The 23,147-nt window shown below is 38.3% G+C and overlaps 1 protein-coding gene across 1 annotated transcript in view; it reads right to left on the minus strand.

The window, feature by feature from the left end:
* The window catches only part of LOC120515612 (galanin receptor type 1-like), a 51,534-nt gene that overhangs the window by 10,336 nt on the left and 18,051 nt on the right, over window positions 1-23,147 (minus strand). The window contains exon 2 of the mRNA XM_039737138.1: window positions 947-1,012. Coding sequence (XP_039593072.1) covers window positions 947-1,012 — 66 coding nt within the window. The remainder of the gene's footprint in view (window positions 1-946; window positions 1,013-23,147) is intronic.

Here is a 23,147-nt window from a genome sequence, read left to right on the forward strand (position 1 = left end):
AATCTACAGTTTGGTACATCCTGAGAAAGAAAGCAAGCACTGGTGAACTCAGCAACGCAAAAAGACCTGGACGTCCAAGGAAGACAAGAGTGGTGGATGATCGCAGAATCATTTCCATGGTGAAGAGAAAACCCTTCACAACAGCCAACCAAGTGAACAACACTCTCCAGGGGGTCAGCGTATCGATATCCAAGTCTACCATAAAGAGAAGACTGCATGAAAGTAAATACAGAGGGTGCACTGCAAGGTGCAAGTCACTCATAAGCCTCAAGAATAGAAAGGTTAGATTGGACTTTGCTAAAGAACATCTGGAAAAACATTCATTGGACAGATGAAATGATACAGATGGACAATGACCCAAAACATACAGCCAAAGCAACCCAGGAGTTTATTAAAGCAAAGAAGTGGAAAATTCTTGAATGGCCAAGTCAGTGACCTGATCTTAACCCAATTGAGTGTGCATTTCACTTGTTGAAGACTAAACTTCGGACAGAAAGGCCCACAAACAAACAGCAACTGAAAGCCGCTGCAGTAAAGGCCTGGCAGAGCATTAAAAAGGAGGAACCCCAGCATCTGGTGATGTCCATGAGTTCAAGACTTCAGGCTGTCATTGCCAGCAAAGGGTTTTCAACCAAGTATTAGAAATGAACATTTTATTTCCAGTTATTTCATTTGTCCAATTACCTTTGAGCCCCAGAAATAAAGGGATTTTGTTAAAAAATGCTTTAGTTCCCTCACATTTTTATGCAATCTTTTTGTTCAACCCACTGAATTAAAGCTGAAAGTCTGCACTTCAACTGCATCTGAGTTTTTTCATTTAAAATTCATTGCGGTAATGTACAGAACCAAAATGAGAAAAAAGTTGTTTCTGTCCAAATATTTATGGACCTAACTGTACATTGGAAGGCTAAGAATTACTTGTTGCTTTACTCCTGTCATCTCTCACCTTGCGTTTGGAGCGTTCCGACTTTTTAGAAACCACCCGGATATTCTTATGAAGATGCCTCAACACCTGCAATGATAGTCAACAGTCAGTTAGTCACAGTCTCAGTAATCTGTGGATGCACAGGGAATACAATAAACATGTATTTTCTGTGCATGTGTAAATAACAGGGTTAACCACCATTTCATTTAATTAATAATTTCATTAAAGGAACTACTGCAAAGTTTATCACAATACCTGTAGAAGCATACAAAATTCTATGACAGAGTTCAGTTTCTGTTTCTCCTGTGATTTCTGAATGTGATCTGAATGAGAATGCCACAAGTACAGCTACCTTTGGCTTTAATGTGGTCAGCTATTATCTGGGTGAAGTTGCATTATAAAGAGGGCCTAAGACTTACACATCAGGCTGTGACTTGTGATTTAATGTGGCCTGTGATTGCTCCTCAGTGTGGCTAACATTGAAGAGCTGATACGAATGAAAAGCCAAATTAGAAAAGGAGGAATACTTGTGTGACATGAACGACAGACGATCTATTGCTACATTAGATTCTGCTATCTTGTTGCTTAGCCGCAGTGTGCAGCACTACATTTAAAGTAATACAGCCATTCCTGAAGCTGTCTTAAATCCTATCATTTGTCGTCTGTAGTTTGAAATCAATATACACAATAATTAAGCCTAAAGACGCGGATTCCCTTGTCTGACAGATTTTTATCTCGTACTTTCTAAACATGAAGCATTTTCCATCGGCTTGGCTGCCAAACCTCACTTCTGGGTGGTGATCTGAGATTTGTTTTAAACTCAGTGGCCACTTTATTAGATCCACCTGCTAATTAAGGCAAATCATGGGACTGCAACTCAGTCTATAAAGCATTATGACTCGATTGAGAGGTTCAGTTGATGTTCAACCAAATATTTGCATGGACAATATGCGTGATTGAAGTGACTTTGACTGTGGCATGATAACAGGGGCTGGGTGTGGTGATTCCGGCAACTCAGAAACAGCTGCCCTCCTGGGATTTTTATACTCTAAAGTCTACAGAGTTTACAGCGAATGGTGAGATAAAAAAAAAAAAAGTGTTTTGAGACAAATGTTTAGACATATTTAAGCTAACAGAAAGGGCAAAAATATACAAATCAACTATATGAATCCTCCTTTGGTAGACCACCTAGACTGCAGTTTGCCTATCGGACAAAGATGCATTTATTGATCTGCTCCACAAGACTTATTCTCACCTGGACAAAGCTGGTAGCACTATAAGTATGTTTTTTTGATTTCTCCAGAGCCTTCAATATCATCCAGCCATTCCTGTTAAGGTTAAACTCAGAGATATGCAGGTGGAGGAGGCTATTGTGTCCTGGATAACGGACTATCAGTCAGACAGACCGCAGTTTGTTAGATTCAAGGACTGTGTGAGCAACACTGGAGCACCTCAAGGAACAGGCCTGTCTGCTTTTCTCTTCACTCTATACACCCCAGACTATAAATATACTGTAACAGCAGGTCATGTCCCTTGCAGAAATTCTCAGATGATTCTGCACTTATGGGGTGTATTGATAAGGGGGATGAGACAGAGTAGAGGTGTCAGGTGAGAACTTTGTTTCTTGGTGCAAAGAGAATTGTCTCCATTTTAACATCAGCAAACTAGTGAACTGCTTATTGACCTTCGTGGCACCAAAGTGCCACTAAGTCTGGTTACTATTCAAAGAGTGAATGTAGAGGTGGTCCATTTCCACAGGTACTTTGCGGTCCACATCAATGACAGGTCAGACTGGTCTCAGAACATAGAGGAACTACTGTACTGTGTGTAAGAAAAGGCACACTGCAGGAGACTGCATTGCTTTAATGTGGGAAGTGACATCCTTCAAATCTTCTATAGATCTGTGATGGCCAGTGTGATTTTTCTATGCTGTGGTGTTCTGGGCTGATAACATTACTTCAATAGAGTCCAGCCGAATCAACAAGCTAATTAAAAGGGCAGACTCAGATATAGGACACACTCATGCCCAACTGGCGGTTGTAGGAAAGGAGAGAATTAAAACAAAACTGAGTGCCATTATGAACAATGCTGCTTATACCCTCTCTGACACACTAACACTGAGGACTTTCAGCCAACAAATTATTCAGCAGAAGTGTGTCAAGAAACACTAAGGAGGTCCTTTATACCAATATCAATACCGCTGCATAATGCCTCACTAGGACTGTGACAGCTAAGTCAGAACTTTTTTTTCTTTGTGACTGTCTTGCTGTATAGCCATTGCGGTGTGTGTTCAGACTAAGGTGAGTGTGTATATTTATTTAAGGAACTTCTGTAAAAAGTCAAATTTCTCCCTGGGACAAATAAAGTCCTATCTATCTACCGATAGAGGTGGAGTGGTGACTCTGAGGCTAGGGATCTGCACTGGCAATCAAGCAAGGCCCTTAACCTGCAATTCCTCCATCCTGGGTATGATGTTAATCTGTAGGCCCTCCAACCTGCAGGGAAAAGCCACCATAAGAAAACCTCACACTGTTCCACTCCATCTGAACTAGTGTGGCCCTGAGGTGTCACCCGTTGCATAGCTGCACTCGGGTCCTAATCTGGGAACCTGAGGTGGTTAGTCATGTGGTGAGTGTGGCACCTCCTCCTCCTCCTATCTACCGATCATGCAACACATCAGACCTTGACAATTTTGGATTACAGCAGCAGAAAATCAGTTCAAATGACATCCCTGTCACTTAAAAACCAGGAAGATGAGAATGTAGTGGGCACATGATCATGGATCTATCTTACCTCAACAAGAAAAGCTAGTGATGGTAATGTGAGGGTGAACAGTAGTGATGAGCAAAAGTTTCTCCTTGCAAACAATTACATGAACTGGTGCTAAAAAAAAAAGCTCAGAGCAGACTATACTTTCTGAGAAGGTTGGCATCCTTCAACATCTGCAGTAAGATGCTGCAGATGTTCTACCAGACGGTTGTGACGAGTGCCCTCTTCTACACGGTGGTGTGCTGGGGTGGCAGCATAAAGATGAAAGACGCCTCACGCCTGGACAAACTTGTTAAGAAGGCAGGCTCCATTGTAGGATTAAAGTTGGACAGTTTAACATCTGTGGCAGAGAGACGGGCACTAAGCAAACTCCTGTCAATCATGAAGAATCCACTGCATCCACTTAACAGTGTCATCTCCAGACAGAGGAGTAGCTTCAGTGACAGACTTTTGTCACCGTCCTGCTCCACTGACAGACTAAAGAGATCGTTCCTCCCCCACACTATGTGACTCTTCAATTCCACCCGGGGGAGTAAATGCGAACATTAATTTTATTTTAATTCTTTTCATTTTTATTACTATTTAATTTAATATTGTTTCTTTGTATCAGTATACTGCTGCTGGATTATGTGAATTTCCCCTTGGGATTAATAAAGTATCTATCTATCTATCTATCTATCTAAAATTTGTTTTGCTGGTGATTTTGTGAAACATGAAACTAGCTTTTTAAGGATTTGGTCTTGTCTGTTTCTAAGTCTGGTTACTATTCTATACTATACTGAACTTCTGAGATGGAACTCTGTTAGTAGCGGTGTTATTTTGCATTTTTTTTCTACCATCCCAAGGTATCCTGTATTTACTGAATCTAGGGGGCTTTAATTAAAGTAAATACAAGTATATAGAAGCACGAGTAGCAGAAAAGGGCTCAGAAAGAAACAGAAAAGACAGGTAAAGCTTCATCTAAGTCTAAACAGGCCTCAAGTTCAAGTTGACGGTACAGCCTGCCAGAGACTGACCTGGAATAGATCAGTGAAAGAACACATCTCTGGGGACTTGACTCTGCAGCATTCACTCCAGCCAAGAGTGAAAGTGGAAGTGAAACTGCATGTGACTCAGGCCAGGAGAACACGTTGATTCCTGGTTAATTAGAACTGAACATGGCCTTTCTATCCCTGCTGTGAACTACCCCCAAGCAAGTCAGCGGCACGACTTCAACCAGGCTTGCTACTCCACCCACGAAGCACAGACAAGATCAAAACGGACAGTCCGAGCAAAAGGCAACGACCACCGAAATGATTACCTCAATAAATACCACTCTCGGTGGGAACATAAAGGAGCTAAAGAGTAATATGAAGAAGGTTACAAATTATACAAATGATATAAGGAAAGATATAAAGGACATAAACAAGAGAGCTGCTTCAGGATATTAAAGACCAGAAGAAACGTAATCGCTTTGAGGCAACCTTTAAAGGCATGTTAGAAAAAATTGAGGAAAAAATACAGGAAAATGCGAGTAAGATTGAGAATAAATTTAGAGCATTTTCAGCTTGAGGAAGTTAAGCAAAATTCACAATTGAAATAGTTGAACAATTGGCATCTACTGCTGACGAAAAAGCAATGGCTACAAATTCTGAATGCAAAGGCATGGAGACAGACGAGCTACACTGCAAGACAGATACAGAAGGAATAATATCAGAATCGAAGGTCTCCCTGAAAACTATGAAAATCCAAACTCAGTGAAATTCACAGCTGAAATATTCTCTAAAATAATTAAAGAGGACTTCAAATCAGACGAAGAGATATCAGCAACTTACCACCTACATGGATCGAATGCCTCAAAATCTAGAATCCTCATTGTACATTTTGACAAATTACAATCTAAATTAATTTGATGTCACTTCTCAGACTAAAACAAGAGATCATATTTGAAAATAACCACATTCATATTTTCCCTGATTTCTCATCTTCAGTAGCTGCTAAACGTGGTGCATTTTACAACATTAAACAGCGCTTACAGAAAGCCGAAAACAGATACAGCCTTTGTTGATCCTGCTAAATTGAAAATGGATATTCAGATCAATTTGAACATTTTTTAGCTCTCCAGATGAAGCAGAAAAAGAGCTAAGAAAATTGATCCTGACACTTTTTGAAATACGATCATGAGTCAAATTGTGTCCTGGCAAGGCAAAGAAGATTTTAGCTTAGAGTTTTGTAGAAATTATACATTCTATTTCCTTCTGGGCTATTTTTATGTTCTAATTACATTTAATTATCCTCTCCAAAGGGGACTGTTTAACATTATACCCTTGGTTTATTGTATTAGGATTATCCATGGCTACTGTTTAACATCATTCCCTGGGTTTACTCTTTTGGGACTGTTTAAGATTATATTCTAGGTTTATAGTATTTGGACTGTATTGCCAATAGATATCTCCACTTTAATCCTTCTACACCGCTGCTGGGTGGGGGGGAGCTCTGTTTCTATGTATGTTAGAGGACAGGGACTTCACGAAGTGTGGTCTAACCTCATGTCGGGAAGCAAAAGGGGGGGAGAGAAAGAGAGCAAGCTATTTCTAATCTAACTTTTTAACCTTTACAATTGTTATTGCCAACACAACAATAGGCTTCATAGCAATAACTCTTGGAAAAATTGGAAATTAAGGTTAAAGCTACCTAATGTAACAATTAACTACCTTATAATTTATGACTACAAAATGTCAACAAAAATTCAGAAGTATAGGCTCTATGACCAAACAGTGAACTTTGTGAGCTGGAATGTCAAAGGTATCAATCATGAATTAAAGAAAAAGAAAGTATTTTCTCATCTAACAGGTCTAAATGCCAAGATAGTATTTTTCAGAAAACCCACTTATTAAACAAGGATCAGTTTCAGTTGCAAAGAGACTGGACTGTCCAAATATTCCACTCCAGCCTTACAAAGAAAACAAGAGTTGTGGGAATTTTAATACATAGAACAATTTCAGATGTAGTATCTGATTCTAAAGGCCAATATGTGATTGTTATGGGTAATTTTTTTTGATTGTAAAGAGATTTTGATAAATATCTACACACACAATATGTATGATAGAGACATCACCTAAAATGTGTTTGCATCCATTCCAAATGTGAATACTCATAAAATTACAATGGTCGGAGACTTTAATTGTGTTTTAAATTCAGACTGGGATAGGTCTTCAGCCGCAGGGGTGATAATATCTAACGCTGCAAAAACAATTACACAGTTTTGCAATTGACTGCAACTTATCAGACCTTTGGAGATTTCTAAATCCAAATTCAACAGCATATTCCTTATTCGCACCAGTACAATGATTATTTTTTGAAAAGTACCGTAGTTAGTTCCATCTATAGTTAGAACATCTTTATATGACGTTGCTCCTTTCAATTCATGTAACAACAATTTTAAATGAAACCGTTCAATATCTTTTGGTGATGCAATATTTAATCAAGCAACACTTTTGCAATTCACTTTTCTTGGATGACACACTCTCTTTAAATTCTGCTATGTGTAATGTTGAGCAATTTGTGCATACATATATGATTTTGCATTTACTTTTGTTTTATTAAGTTCAAAATAAGCCAATAATTTTGTATTTCTATTTTTCACTACCTCTAAAGCTTCTGCTTCTTCGCCCTCTTTAAATTGAATCATATTTGAACCTGGTAAATGAATCGGTAATAATTCATCAGAATGACTTTGACCGTGCCTTGACAGTTCCATTACAGTAAATGCCACCCACTTTCCATTGCACTGACATACCGAGTATCTAAATATGCTTGAACTTCGTCCTGAGACTGTTCTTTCGATAAAACTATGTGTACTCTATAGTGCCCTTTATGAATTTACTTGTAGATGTACTTAATACTCATAACCGATGCACAATACTCAACATTAATATGACAATGGAATTGTTTGAGCAAATATGGGTTATATGGTACAATCATTGAATTACTGAGGATCACAATTTTACCATCATTCTTTCCGTGATAAGTGTGTTGTTTGTGATGATTATCACTTCGGAGATAATCAGGAAAGTCAGCCTTAGTCATATCCGTTGTTTAAACGAATGCTTTTGGAAATTTCTTTAAACACTTTTTTTCTTTTGAGTCCCAACATACTGAATCTTTTAAATGTGGTATGTGAGACATGTATTTAATGACTTTGTACCATAATTCGGGATAGGTTTCTCTATTTGGAATTTCAGCACAGACAAAGTAATCTACATCATCGGCAGTTAATAATTTATTTTGCAAAGTAACCAATAAATGCATGTGAGGCAAACCCTGTTTGTGAAATTCGATTGTGTAAATGTATGCACTGATTTGACCGAGCACCATTTTGAGTTCATTCAATAAAAATAAGACTTTCTGATAAAACAATCTATTACAAAAGTGGGAATATCCAGAGCCAATGTAGCCGGTGGCATTGTTCTTAAGAATCTGCGGATTTGTGGCCACTGTGGATTGCACATCATTGTAATAAATAAATCTGACCAACCAATAGTTCTGGATATTGCCATTGCATTATGATATAACTATTGCAATGCTCTTGGACAACCTTGATATAATTATGGTAATATTACTGCTTTACCTATTTTTAATTTGTCTGAACTATTGATATTTGAATTTTGAATGTAAACAATGAGACCGTATATAGGTTCCATTCTAAGTTTTGCTTGATTAGATTTAATAAAAAAGAGACAATTAGCTTAGACTTTTATGTAATAATATAATATTGTGATAGATGCTGCAGATCTTTCTTCTTTGCTTAGTCATTCCTTACTTTCCTTATTATCAGAATTTGCACATAGATTATTATTGTTCTTTTTTGCATTTTTTGGGCATTCTTTTCTCTCCAACACTTTTTGGGTCTCTTTTCGATGTGTTGCTCTTTCTTCTTCGCTTAGTCATTTTTGAAGTTCTATCCAACAACTGAGAGGTTAGATGACCGTGATCTTCTTTGAAAATGTTTGTAAGTAGGGCGTGACTTGCCAAGGTCACCATCTCACGGAACTTACTTCCAAAGGATTCCAGTATGACATGACTTGACCGTGTCGCGGGACGTGAAATTGTCTCTCTGATCTGTCTCTCTTCAAAAAATCACATCTTGTCCCAAGTTTTTTTTTTTTTTTTTGTATAATATAGAGACATTTTTTGCCCACGATCAAATCTTGCAAGTACGACACTATTGTTATCTTTTACCATGCCCCTCTGATCACGGAGCTCAAATCATTATGCCCCACATACCCATCTTGTAGTTGGCCTCTTAACCCACTTTCATTAGCTGATGAGAACTGTACAGAGCTTAGATTCAAGCAAATAGATTTTTAGAGACAAATATATTCTCAGAAGTCTCTGCAGAAATACTCTGGGAAACTCTGAAGGCATTTTTAAGAGGACAGATTATTTTATATCTCTCCCACAAAAATAATTCTGAAACCAAGAAGGCATCAGAATTAATCAGGGAAATTAGCAGAATAGATCTAGAACACACAAGGTTCCCAAATGAGTCACTTTATAGGAAGGCTTTGCATTCAGAACTCAACCTCTTGACAACAAAAGAAACGGAACAACTTAAGACTAATAAGATCTTAGTTGAACAAATCCACAAGCAGAGTAATTACCAATACAATACAGAGACAAGATCGTTGACTATAAAAATATAATGTACACATTTAGAGACTACTGTAAGTCCAAGACACAATCTAATGCATTTTCTGATGCATTACAGATACCACAACTAGATACTCTCAGTGCAGAGGAATTGGATAAACCTCTGACACTCTCAGAATTACTAGATGCTGTAAACTCACTTCAGAGTGGTAAAGAAGCAGGCCCTGATGACTACCCTGCCAAATTTTATAATAAATTGTCAGTTGTTTACTGTAGCTCCCCAGAGACAATGCAATTCTACCTCAAACCTTTTGCCAAGCATTAATTACTATTTTTCCTAAGAAAATATAAAGACCTATTACAATGTGCATCATACAGACCAATTTCACTTCTGAATCGTGATGTTAAGATACTCTCCAAAGCTAGAAGGACTGAGAGTGCTTCCTTTGGTAATATCACAAGACCAGACCAGATTTATTAAACGGAGACAATTAGCTTCCAATGTTTGAAGCCTGTTTAATGTAATACATTCACCCAAAAAGTCTAACACCCCTGAGATCTTATTGTTGATGGATGCATAAAAAAAAAATTGAATGGGATAGCCTATTCACTAAATGGCACAAATATGGGTTTGGCCCGAACATATATGCATGGATCAAACTATTGTATATCAGTCCAGAAGCTTCAGTTTGCATTAACAACATTGTTTCAGACAACTTCAAATTAAAACGTGGTATTAGACAAGGATGCGCCTTGTCAGCACTGCTGTTTGTAATTGTCATAGAGCCATTGGCAGTTCAATTTTGAAATGCTTCTGAGATAAAGGGGATTATCAGAGAAGCACTTAAACAGAAAATAAAACTATATGCAGATGATATGGTACTATATACAGTATATCAGATCCACAAACTACTGTACCTGCAATCCTAACAGCACTAGCAGAATTTCAAAACATATCTGGTCTCAAAATTAACTTGGGCAACATTGTGTTCTTTCCAGTGAACTCTCCAGCACACAACCTTAGATTGAACACTTTCCCTTTTATCATCACAGATCAGTTTAAATACCTAGGGTTAAACCTCACAAGTAAACATAAATCTCTTTATCAACAAAATGTTGCTGCCAACATGGTTAAACATAAATGAGATGTGCATAGGTGGTCACCTCTCCATCTCACTTTAGAAGGGACAACTAACACTGTCAAGATGAATATCCTTTCTACGCTTCTTTTTCTATTCCAAAGCATCCCCATATACATTAACAAATCATTTTTAACAAGTTAGATTCACTTATAACCACATTTACTTGAAATTCAAAACATCCATGTATCCAAAGGGCAACTCTACAACGTAAAGCAGAAGGTGGCATGGCTCTACTAACTTTCAGTTTTATTACTAGGTGGCAAATATACAAGCTATTTAAACCTGGACATTGACGCAAACAGTTGAACACACACAGGCTTGGTCTGCAATAAACATAAAATCCTGCAGTACTTCTTATATTCCTTGCTTTGTGCCCCAGTAAATACAAGTTATTTATTATTATATCTAAACAAACTTTGTGCAGTTTTCCTGACCTCCCACCTACTTCAATTCTGGTGGAAATATTGATTAGTTTTGAGGACTCAGACAGGATTTCTATAATATATAAAAACATTTTAAAGTCCCTTCCTTTCAAAGATCCCAGAGTACAGTGGGAAAAGGATCTCCTACTCAACATTTCCAAAAAAGAGTAAAAAGCAGCCATGCACAGAATTCACTCCAGCTCCATATGCATAAAGCAGACAATTATTCAACTTAAAATTTTTTTTAATCAAGGACATCTGTCTCATTTTAAATTGTCCAAAATGTTTCCAGGGCAAGATTCAATCTATGAACGTTGCAAACGAGCTCCAGCCTCATTGGGCCACATGTTTTGGGCGAGCACCAAATTAACATCATTCTGGACCAAAATCTTTAAATGCCTACCAGACAGTCTTGGTGTCACATTGACTTCTAACCCATTAACAGCTGTGTTTGATGGACTCCCAGGCTTAAAGTGGAGAAGAACAAACAGACTGTAATTGCCTTTACTTCACTATTAGCATGTAGACTTACAGTATGTTGCTCAACTAGAAGAATCCTAACCCATCTCTGTTAACTCAGTTGGTAAATGATGTTATATATGAATATGAACTGGAAAAAATCAAATTCTCACTTAGAGAATCTGCTCAAAACCTGTCAGGATAACATTTTAGAATAAGCTTTTATACTGGGGAGAAGGACTCCTTTTCCCCTTTAATGCTCTCAAAGTTTTACTCTAGCCATTGGCCTTCCTCTCTTTCTCATTGGTCGGGGTAAATTGAATGTAGTTTTGTTAAGTTTGATTTGTTTGTATTGAATGTTACTTGTTTATAATAAATTTAATAAAAAAATAAATGTAGGGAGTTTGAAAGGTTTTTCACGATTCAGAGTTTACCTGTGTAATACAGGCATTCATCAACATACCATTAAGAACTGTATATATGCCTTTCATTGATATAGCCACAGAGGAGCACAGTGTGTTTTTTACATACTGCACATTTTTCACATGAAACCACACTAAAATGGATGATCATTCACAATACTGGGTTTTCTCCACAGGAAAACTCACTTCATGGAAAGCAGCTGGCATCACCTTGCCCCCCACTCACCATTACCTAACAACCCCCTTTTCCAGTTCTTTGATTCCTATAAATGAAGGTGTGCATGCTGCATGAGCTTCTGGATTAATTTTTTTTTTTTTTTTTTATTAATTTTATTACAATCCATACAAAGCAATCAAGTTTTACAAAAAAGAATTAGTTAAGAACAGATCGATCCCCCACCCTGAAAGAGGGAGCAAGCCAAACGGTGTAAAATTTAAGGCTTGTAAACATACCTAAATTAATAAATTCTCTGTGCTTTCTAAACTTATTTTAAAATATTACTGATTAGATCCTGCCATGTTTTGAAAAAAGTCTGTACAGATCCTCTAACTGAGTATTTGATTTTTCCAACTTCAAATAATATAACACATCAGTTTCCCACTGACTTAAAGAGGAGAGTTTGGGTTCTTCCAGTTTATCAGAATAAGTCTGCGTGCCAACAGTGTAGTGAATGCAATCACAATTTGTTTGTCTTTCTCCACTTTAAGCCCTCTGGAAGAACCCCAAACACAGCTGTTAATGGGTTAGGAGGGATTGTGAGTCCAAAGCTGTCTGAAAGGTAATTAAAATTTTTGGTCCAGAATAATGTTAATTTGGTGCAGGCCCAGAACATGTGACCCAGTGAGGCTGGGGCTTGGTTGCAACGTTCGCAGGTTGGATCATGCCCTGGAAACATTTTGAGAGTTTTAGTCGAGACAGATGTGCTCGATATATAATTTTGAGTTGTATAATTGTATGCTTTGCGCATATGGAGCTCGAGTGAATTCTCTGCATTGCTACTTTCCACTCCTTTTCTGATATATTAATTGAGAGATCTTTTCCCAGTGTCCTCTTGGATCTTTGAAAGGAAGGGATTGTAAAATGATTTTATATATTGTAGAGATGGAGTCTAATCCTTGAAATTGAGCAATATTTTTCCAGTGGATGAGGGTGCAAGATGAGGAAAATCTGGAAGGTTCTGTTTAACAAAGTTCCTGATTTGAAGATAGTGAAAGAAATGTGTAGCTGGAATGTTAAATTTGGAATGTAATTGTTCATAGGATGCAAAGACGTTGTCTATATAAAGATCTCTAAGCAAGTTAATTCCAAATTTTTCCAGATATTAAAACTGCATATGTTTGTGAAGGTTGAAAGAGGTGGTTCTCTTGCAGAGGTGCCACAGATAGAAGCTTCTCCGTCTTAAAATGCTTTCTACATTGGTTCCAGATTCTAAGTGAGTGGAGCACAATTGGGTTATTAGTGTATTGCCGATAACGTGTGTTTATTGGAGCACAGAGCAAGGAATACAAAGAAGTACTGCAGGATTTTACTTCTATTGCGGTCCAAGCCTGTGTATGTTCTTCTATTTGTGTCCAGGTTCTTATCGCCTGTATATTTGCGACAAGTAATAAAACTGGAAGTTAGGTAGAGCCATGCCGCCTTCTGCCTTTTGTCTTTGTAGGGTCGCTCTTTTGATGCGTGGATGTTTTGAATTCCAAATAAATGAGGTTATTGTTGAATCTAATTGCTTAAAGAATGATTTATTAATGTATATTGGTATGTTTTGAAATAAAAAGGAGCTTAGGAAGAATATTCATCTTAACAGTGTTAATTCTTCCAGCTAGTGTGAGATGAAGGGTTGACCATCTATGCAAGTCTTGTTTAATTTTTTCCATGCAGACGAAATTTTGTTGATAAAGAGCTTTATGTTTACTTGTGATGTTTACCCCTAGGTATTTAAACTGTTCTGCAATGATAAAAGGTAGGGTGTCTAATCTAATATTATATGCTTGAGAATTCACTGGAAAGAGTACACTTTTATTCAGATTAATTCTGAGACCAGAGATCTTTTGAAATTCTGTGAGTGCTGCTAAGACTGCAGGCACAGAATTTTCTGGGTCCGATATATACAGTACCATGTCATCTGCATATAATGAGATTTTCTGTTCCAGTCCTTCTCTGCTAATCCCCTTTATCTGATCAGTATTTCGACAATGTATTGCCAGTGGTTCAATGGCAATGCAAACAGCAGCGGTGACAAGGGCATCCTTGTCTTGTGCCACGCTCTAGTTTAAAGTAGTCTGAGCAAATGTTATTGATGCAAACTGAAGCTTCTGGGTTAGTATACAGTAATTTAATCCATGCACAAATGTTGGGCCAAACCCAAACTTCTCCAAATAGTAAAAGGTATTTCCATTCAATCATGTCGAATGCTTTTCCTGCATCCAATGATAATAATATTTCTGGGGTGTTTGATTTAGTTGGTGAGTATATTACATTAAACAGGCGTCAAGATTTGAAGATAAGTGTCCCCTAATAAATCCAGTTTGGTCTTGTGATATTACGAGGGAGCACTTTCTCCATCATTCTAGCTATGATTTTAGAGAGTATTTTAACGTCGTTATTCAGAAGTGAAATTGGTCTGTATGATGCACATTGTAATAAGTCCTTATTTTGTTTTGGAAAGCCAGTGATTAGTGCTTGGCGAAAGGTTTGTGGAAGAGATTGGTTATCTCTGGCTTCTGTAAATGTTGCTAATAGGAGGGGAGCTAGCTGAGCGGAGAATTTCTTGTAAAACTCTGCAGGGTAGCCATCAGGGCCTGCTGCTTTTCCACCTTGGAGTGACTTTATAGCATCCAGTAATTCTGATAATGCCAGAGGTTTATCAAGTTCCTCCACACTAAAAGCGTCAATTTGTGGTATCTGTAATGTATCCAGAAATGCATTAGATTGTATATTGTCTTCTTTAAACTCAGTAGTATATAGGGATTTATAGTAGTCTCTGAAAGTGTGCATTATATTTTTGTGTTCGATGATTTTATCTCCGTTCGTGTTAGTGATTACCGAGATTGCGTTGCGCACTTCTTGCTTGTGAATTTGTTGAGCTAAAAGCTTATTAGCTTTCTCTCCATGTTCATAGTAATGATGTCTGGATTTGTAAATTAGTTGTTCAGTTTCTTTAGTTGTCAAGAGGTTTAATTCTAAATGTAGAGCCTGCCTCCTCATATGTAGAGTCTCGCTTGGTAGTCTGACGTGTTCTTCATCTATTTTAGTAATTTCGCTTTTTATCTCTGTTACTTTATTCGCTTCGGATTTATTTCTGTGGGAAAGATATGAGATAATCTGACCTCTTAAGAAGGCCTTAAGAGTTTCCCAGAGTATTCCTGCATAGATCTTGGCGGATGTATTTGTGTCTAGAAAGAATTTGATTTGTTTGGATATAAATTCAGTACAATTCTCGTCAGCTAATAGAAGCGGTTGAGCGCCATCTGCGGGTGAGTGTATGGGGCTTAGTAATTTCAGCTCCAAGATCATAGGTGCATGGTCCGAAATAACAATAGCATCGTATTTACAAGATTTTCTGGATTAATTTCAGTCTCAGATTTATTGATTGGTTGTATTATTTGTCCTGTGAGCATTTCTTGATGTTTTATGATTTTGCTGCTGTATGCATTTGAATTTCCCCAATTTGTATGATTGTCATGATAATTGGCAAAGTAGGCATCCTCTTACCAGCACAAACACAGCACACTTGACTGCTCAGTAAATTCTCTATATGAAGCAAGAAATTGCTATTTATTTGGTATTTAGATATTTATTTTACTAGAAAAAACTTTATTTACATATAAAATGTTAAGTAGATGCATTTATAATTAATGTATGAAAGCACCTTTCAGACAGGAATAAACACAATTATTCTTGTGTGAATGTCACAAATTTCACAGCAAGTGTCACTTGTTTCATAAATTATTATGTGAAGTGAAACACTGAGTTCCACAATAAATTCAGTTTGGCGTGAATCATTTTGCTCCTTGCTTGTCAGGGTTGTTTTTTCTCATCATATTAAGCCTGAATTTCCCAAGATACCTTTGTGTTGTCTCTCACGATGTACATCCCTTCATGGCTAAAGCATACGTATTTTTCAGATAGATAATCATCCGTGTCATAAAGCAGGAATCATCTCAAACTGTTTTCATAAACATGACAGCAACTTCAGTTTACTAGAAAATGTTTACCCGAAATCTCAAATCCTACCAAAAACCTTTGGGATTTATTTGGATGGGAGTTTTGCAACATGAATGTATGGCCAAAAAATCGAGAAAGGTCTGATTGCAGACATCTGCTGTGAGGCTGCATGAACACTGAACCTCATTCACGTGCTCTCGGACTATTCAGAGCTCTGACTTATCTTTCCCTATTCCTGTTTCCTATTTGACATATTTCATCGTCTCATTTCAGCATGTTTATGTGGGTTTACGGTCAGACTATCTGGAGAAAAGTGACATCGCTGTTGATTTGTTACTTGGAATGCCAAAACAACAATTAAAGATGAATGCCATTTTTTGTGGAAATAAACAGCAAACATATTGAATGTGTATCACTTTGCTCCATATGCATTTTCACCAAATAATGTTTTTTTTGGACTGACCAGGTTAAATGTTTTATTTTGAGCAACTGACTAAAGTGAAATTGTCAGCAAACCATTAGAATTCAGATCATTTGGGTAACTTTGTTATGTCCTAATGGTCCAATTTGTAATTCCTAATTTGTTGAGCGTTGACGTGGTAATTCTGACGCGACATCTTGGATTTATCCTCTGTCCAAGAGCAAGTGACCGCAGCATGAGAACCTGGAAAAAGGCGTTTCATTGTAGTTATGTGTTATTGTTTGTGAAAATCCAGCCACAATTTAGGTGGATACATTGTTTTTTTTTTAAATCAACATTTATATAAACTATCTATTTGAAAATTTCCGCAACAATATTTTAAAATCATTATTGCTATAAATGGTACCTATTTTACAAGTTCTGCATTTTGAACAGTTCCCAAAAAATAGTAGACTTGCAGCCTTACACTGGATGTGCGTGCTGATTTCCACAAGCAATGAAATGTCACATCCAGCCTCTTGGCTTCTCAGTGTACATCCAGCCTCATAGTTGCTGCCTCCAGCTGGACTCTTGAAAATATCTGCAGGAAGAGTGTGATGCTGTCAAGTCAGCATGGACCAACATCCTTAAGGAATGTGTATGACACCTTGTTGAATCCATGCCACAAAGAAGCCAAGCAGATCTATAGTGAAAATGGTAGGCAGACCTAATAAAGTGGCCACTAAGTTGATATGTGCACCTGTAAATGTACAGTGGGATGTAAAAGTTTTGTTCAAACAAAATCAGGCAGGTGCATAAATTTGGGCACCGTTGTCATTTTATTGATTCTGAAACTTTTAGAACTAATTATTGGAACTCAAATTGACTTGGTAAGCTCAGTGACCCCTGACCTACATAAACAGGTGAATCCTATAATGAGAAAGAGTATTTAAAGGGGTCAATTGTAAGTTTCCCTCCTCCTTTAATTTTCTCCAAAGAGTAGCAACATGGTGGTCACAAAACAACTCTCAAATGACCTGAAGACAAAGATTGTTCACCATCATGGTTTAGGGGAAGGATACAGAAAGCTGTCCCAGAGATTTAAGCTGTCTGTTTCCACAGTTAGGAACATATTGAGGAAATGGAAGACCACAGGCTCAGTTCAAGTTAAGGCTCGAAGTGGCAGACCAAGAAAGATTTCGGATAGACAGAAGCGACGAATGGTGAGAACAGTCAGAGTCAACCCACAGACCAGCACCAAAGACCTACAACATCATCTTGCAGCAGATGGAGTCACTGTGCATCGTTCAACCATTGGCACTTTACACAAGGAGATGCTGTATGCGAGAGTGATGCAGAGGAAGCCTTTTCTCCGCCCACAGCACAAACAGAGCCGCTTGAGGTATGCTCAAGCACATTTGGACAAGCCAGCTTCATTTTGGAATAAGGTGCTGTGGACTGATGAAACTAAAATTGAGTTATTTAGGCATAACAAGGGGTGTTATGCATGGAGGAAAAAGAACACAGCATTCCAAGAAAAACACCTGCTACCTACAGTAAAATATGGTGGTGATTCCATCATGCTGTGGGGCTGTGTGGCCAGTGCAGGGACTGGGAATCTTGTCAAAGTTGAGGGACACATGGATTCCACTCAGTATCAGCAGATTCTGGAGACCAATGTCCAGGAATCAGTGACAAGGCTGAAGCTGCGCCGGGGCTGGATCTTTCAACAAGACAACGACCCGAAACACTGCTCAAAATCCACTAAGGCATTCATGCAGAGGAACAAGTACAACGTTCTGGAATGGCCATCTCAGTCCCCAGACCTGAATATAATTGAAAATCTGTGGTGTGAGTTAAAGAGAGCTGTCCATGCTCGGAAGCCATCAAACCTGAATGAACTAGAGATGTTTTGTAAAGAGGAATGGTCCAAAATACCTTCAGCCACAATCCAGACTCTCATTGGAACCTACAGGAAGCGATTAAAGGCTGTCATTTCTGCAAAAGGCGGATCTACTAAATATTGATTTCATTTCTTTTTTGTGGTGCCCAAATTTATGCACCTGCCTGATTTTGTTTGAACAATTATTGCACACTTTCTGTAAATCCAATAAACTTCATTTCACTTCTCAAATATCACTGTGTGTGTCTCCTATATGATATATTTAACTGACATTTTTTATCGTAACAACCAACGATTTCTACAGGAAAATAATGACTATTAACAAGGTTGCTCAAACTTTTGCATCCCACTGTAATAAAGATGCTGTGCATGGCTACCTTATACATGATGTTTGGATTTTCTCCCCATGTTTGTGCTAATTTTTCTTCCTCGTCTCACAGTACAACAAATATCTATTCTGTGCCTCAGAAAATCTTAACAATATAAGCAGCAGCCTCCCGTTAACTGTCATGAAAACTACTGTAGGTAAAGGTTTATTTGGTTTCTGTTTCATAGGCCTCCAAGTAGGGCAGCTCCCATGCAGGGTCAGCACCCTGTCTACTGGCCAGGGGCCTCATGTATAACGGCGTGCGTAGAATTCGCACTATAACATGGCGTAAGCACAAAAGCTGAAATCTGCTTATGCACAGAAAAATCCAGATGCAGAAATCTGTGCGTACTCCAACTTCCACGTTCTTTTGCTACATAAATCCTGGTCAGCGTGAAAACTAACGCTCGTGAACGCGCTTAATGTAACGCCCCAACTCCTCCAAGAATTACGCCTCTTAGAATATGCAAATCAATATAAATCGTCCTTAAGCTCAACCTTCTGTGAAAAGACAATGGGAAAAGCACGGGGGAAAATATAAGAATTTCAGCGAATACTAAGTGGAGGCAAAGGAAAAACATACTATTTGTTTAATTAAACCGTGGTATAATCAACAAAAGGAAGTTGATCGAGTGACTTAGCGTGTTGGAGAAACTTGAAAGTTCAGATATCAGTCGCCGTGAAAAGGCAAGTCATAGCCCACCGTCTGAGTGTCATATGAAAGCTTATTAGAATACAGACAAAAAAAATAGGCACATGGTGGGGAAAAAAGCACAAAATGTCAAGTTCAATCTCGAAATTTCCACTTTAATCATGTAGTTTATTTTGTTATTAAAGTAGAACATCATAAACTTCATCTTAAAATCGTTTAATTAACCAGTTTCTCAAATCACATTGTAATTAAAGTAGCACGTTAAATGCTTTGTTTTGTATTTGATCTTCTATGTGCCTATGTGTGTGAATCACTACTTGCTTCTTAAACTGGCTCTCTTCCTCAGACTGGACACAGAATCCATTACATTTGTGATATTACAGCTCTCTGAATAGCTAAAATACTGAGATGTATACGTGATATCATTTTCATGATGATAGTTAAAGCATGTTATTAAACATGGGTTTCACGGCGCAGTGATTGTGTGCGACCTTCGATGAAATTATTTATTGCAGCAGTACTCAGGGGCGGCTCTAGACAGAGAAAGAATCGGTGGCTCCTTCGCCCACCAATGTCAATATGGTATCTTATGCACGGTGGATGGCCACGTACGTTACGGACACTGCATAGCCACCTCGTGCTCATGACACAAGTGTTTAAATTTGCCGCTGCGTTTTTAGCTGTTTTATATTTAATATATATATTGGCGTAGCCGACCCCTGCAGTCCTTGCTTTTCTTTATCCAAGAAACCGATCGCCACACAATCAGCTCTGTAATAGATGTTAAGCCATCTGTAAGCTTAGAGCGCCGATTCATCAAAACGTTTAAGGAGCTTTGAACTATCTACGTATTACATGTTTAATTATTCTATCCTTCACGCCAGTCCCAGTGAAGAATATGGATTATTTAAATGAAGTTAAAGTTTTACCTCTATAATATAATAAACATATTGTGCTGCATTTCATCTTTGATATCGTCATCATATGTAAATACGCGCTTTATAAAGTGGCTCAAGTTGTGTAATATTATAACTGTAGTGCAAGTTTACAGTGGGGTGATTGTACTTATAAGTACAGACAGTTCTACAAGGAGCAATTGATTGAGTGCATTTAAAGTTCTTGGGATGAAACTGTTTCTGAACCGCGAGGTCCGTACAGGAAAGGCTTTGAAACGTTTTGCCGTGGCTTAGGTAGCGTGTGCTTGATGCTGTATCCTGATAATTCTCTTTCCGATCAGCTGCTGCTGTGATTCACACTCAGACACAGTGATATAAATACTCTGAGTGGTCCAGTGAGAGTAATATGGAAAAAGATTGTCTGCTGTGGCAACCCTAACGGGAGCAGCTGAAAGAAGAAAAAGAAGAAGATGAAGGTGCAGTGAGAGTAACAACGCTAAAGCAGTTATGGTATTTGGAATACTATGGCTATTCCTTGGACCATTATATTGTTACAAGTTAACTACAATCAGATGCATTACACGAATAAACAATATGTGATTGGTTTCAGTGTATTTATAAAGCTGTGTCAGGAAAATAAAGAGTCGCCACACAGGAATAGTAGCACTGCTTTGACACTGGTTGCCGCCAGTCTGCAAAACTGACCAGAGAACTTGCATACGACAAGGTATGATGTACCGTGGAAAAGTGCGTGGCTTTACGCCAAGTGTAGGTTTTATACATTGCGATTTGAACGTGGAAAAGTTCTTATGCAACATTTCTGTTCGTACGCACCATTTATACATGCAGCCCCTGGTCTCTACTGTTAACCTCCACTTTCCAAATGACAGATCACCACTTTAACAGACTCGTCCAGGCAGTTAGCACAGATGATGTTCATTTTGGAAATGGACTATGGACTTCATATTTAACTTCTGAAGCCTGCCATCCCAGTGCCTCCCAAGCTGAATGCTGTGGGGCTTTGCAGCCATCTGCTCTCAGTCCTGATCTGATGTTTTAGTTTTTGAATCATCTTAATCCAATCATGAACTACTCCTTACCAAATGCTGAGTTTTGTTTTATTAAAATATATTCTTGTTCATTTGTAAAGTGATTTATAATATATAAAGTGGTGTTTGGTCGATTGATGGATTGTTAATTGCATTGGTTGTTTCCATTGATTATTGTGCCAATTAGTGTTTAAGGAATATTTCGAAGGCTATCAAAATTTTAGGGTATCGTGGTTTTATATTGCTGTATACAAACACGTTTACACAGCTCATACACACTAAATGCTAAAGAATCAAAAACAAGCAAATCCAGCCATGAAAGCCACTCCTAATATGTTATTTTATCCCTTGTGTGTACCACTTTGACGCTGCTTTCTCATAGCATAACTCCATTGAATTAGGAAGCCCTGTATAGATCCTCAAATTGTGTTTTATTTATGCTGCTAAGGGAAATGTGAATAGCGCTACTCTTGCACAAATTAGCCAACCTGGAACGCTTACTCTTTTTGGAGTCTTTATGGTTTTTTTTTTGGCATTGATTAGGCCAAGCAATATCTTTGTGTTCTCCACAGTAAATAGAACAACTTCCTCCACATGTCTGGCATGTCAGATTATTGTTCTCAGAACAAAATACATCCTTTTTTGAAAATGAAAAATCTCTCTGAAGTTTTTTGTTAAATGAGCACAAATGTTTAGACATATTGATGGATTAAGCCTGTGGCTAAAGCAGGACTCCTCGTAACAAAATTCCTTAATATCAGGCTTGTGCAGTTCCCAGTCCTTAAGCTTTGCATAGTAAATTTAGAATATTTGATTGGCCAGGAGAGGTTTCTCTGCAGCCCAGACCATGAAGTGTGGAGCTCCATGTAGGTGGAGCTGACTTGCTTGACAGTCATCATTATATGAGACAGGCAACCCTTCTACATTCCTAATCTTAACCATAGTGCAACTGCTCTTAAAAATGCAGGTTCTTTAATGGCATCTTATGGTTTTTTGCTTGGTTGGATGGTTCCTTGTAAAACCATTGCTGTACAAAGTGTCACTTCATTATGGGAAGGGTTCTTTGCATATGAAGTTGGTTCTTTGTGCTTTAAGAACTTCTTAATGGAATGAAAAAATCTGAAATCTTTCATGCACTGAATTGCAAAGTCGGATTTTACAAGTTTAACTGGAATGACGACTGTGATGGACGGCTGGCAGTTCAAACCAGCCAGGATGCCCCAAGATGGAAAAGATGGGGGATGGCAGCTACTTTTGGCCTCTGCCTCCCCCAAGACGCTAGATGGCAGTTCCCCTGGAGTACAGCAGTGTCCCACAGGGTATCCTGGGACTTGAGGTTCGGTTTCACGGCCCTTTTGAGTGCCTTCAAGGGGAGCTGTCGAAGGACCAAGGCAGTCATACTTTCCCTATAGCCTGGAAGTACTAATGGAATACGTGGACAGGAACCCTGACTAAAGAATTTGAGTTCTCCAGCTGACCCGGAAGTGCTGGGAAGTCACATGGAAGGAAGAACAGAAGAAGTTCAGGGTTGGGCACTATATAAAGGACTGCTGAAGACCAAACAGGCAAGCCTGAGTCGGGAGGAGGTGGACAACGCTTGCTGGGAGGTGTGGAGGAGATGAATATTGTGTGTTATTGCTGAACATATTGTGCATATGATGCTTTGGTAGCACTGTGTCGGAAGAAGAAATAATAAAATTCTTCTTGGTACTTTTAACCTATGTCCAGAACATCTGTCTGTTGGGTTTAAAAGGCCAGCTAGCCAGCTAGCGTCCATCCATTTACACCACTTACGTCGGATTTCCAACTCAGAAACTTGGGGCTGCTCTGTCAAGTTCAGGTTTGTCCATCTTCAGATCATCACGGAAATCCAAAATGGTGATGTACACCACTAACTTTAATGAGAGCATACTGTACTGTTTATTAGCAGTTCTGTCAATGTGTG

Source organism: Polypterus senegalus, chromosome 1 (assembly GCF_016835505.1).
Source record: "Polypterus senegalus isolate Bchr_013 chromosome 1, ASM1683550v1, whole genome shotgun sequence".
NCBI lineage: Eukaryota > Metazoa > Chordata > Cladistia > Polypteriformes > Polypteridae > Polypterus > Polypterus senegalus.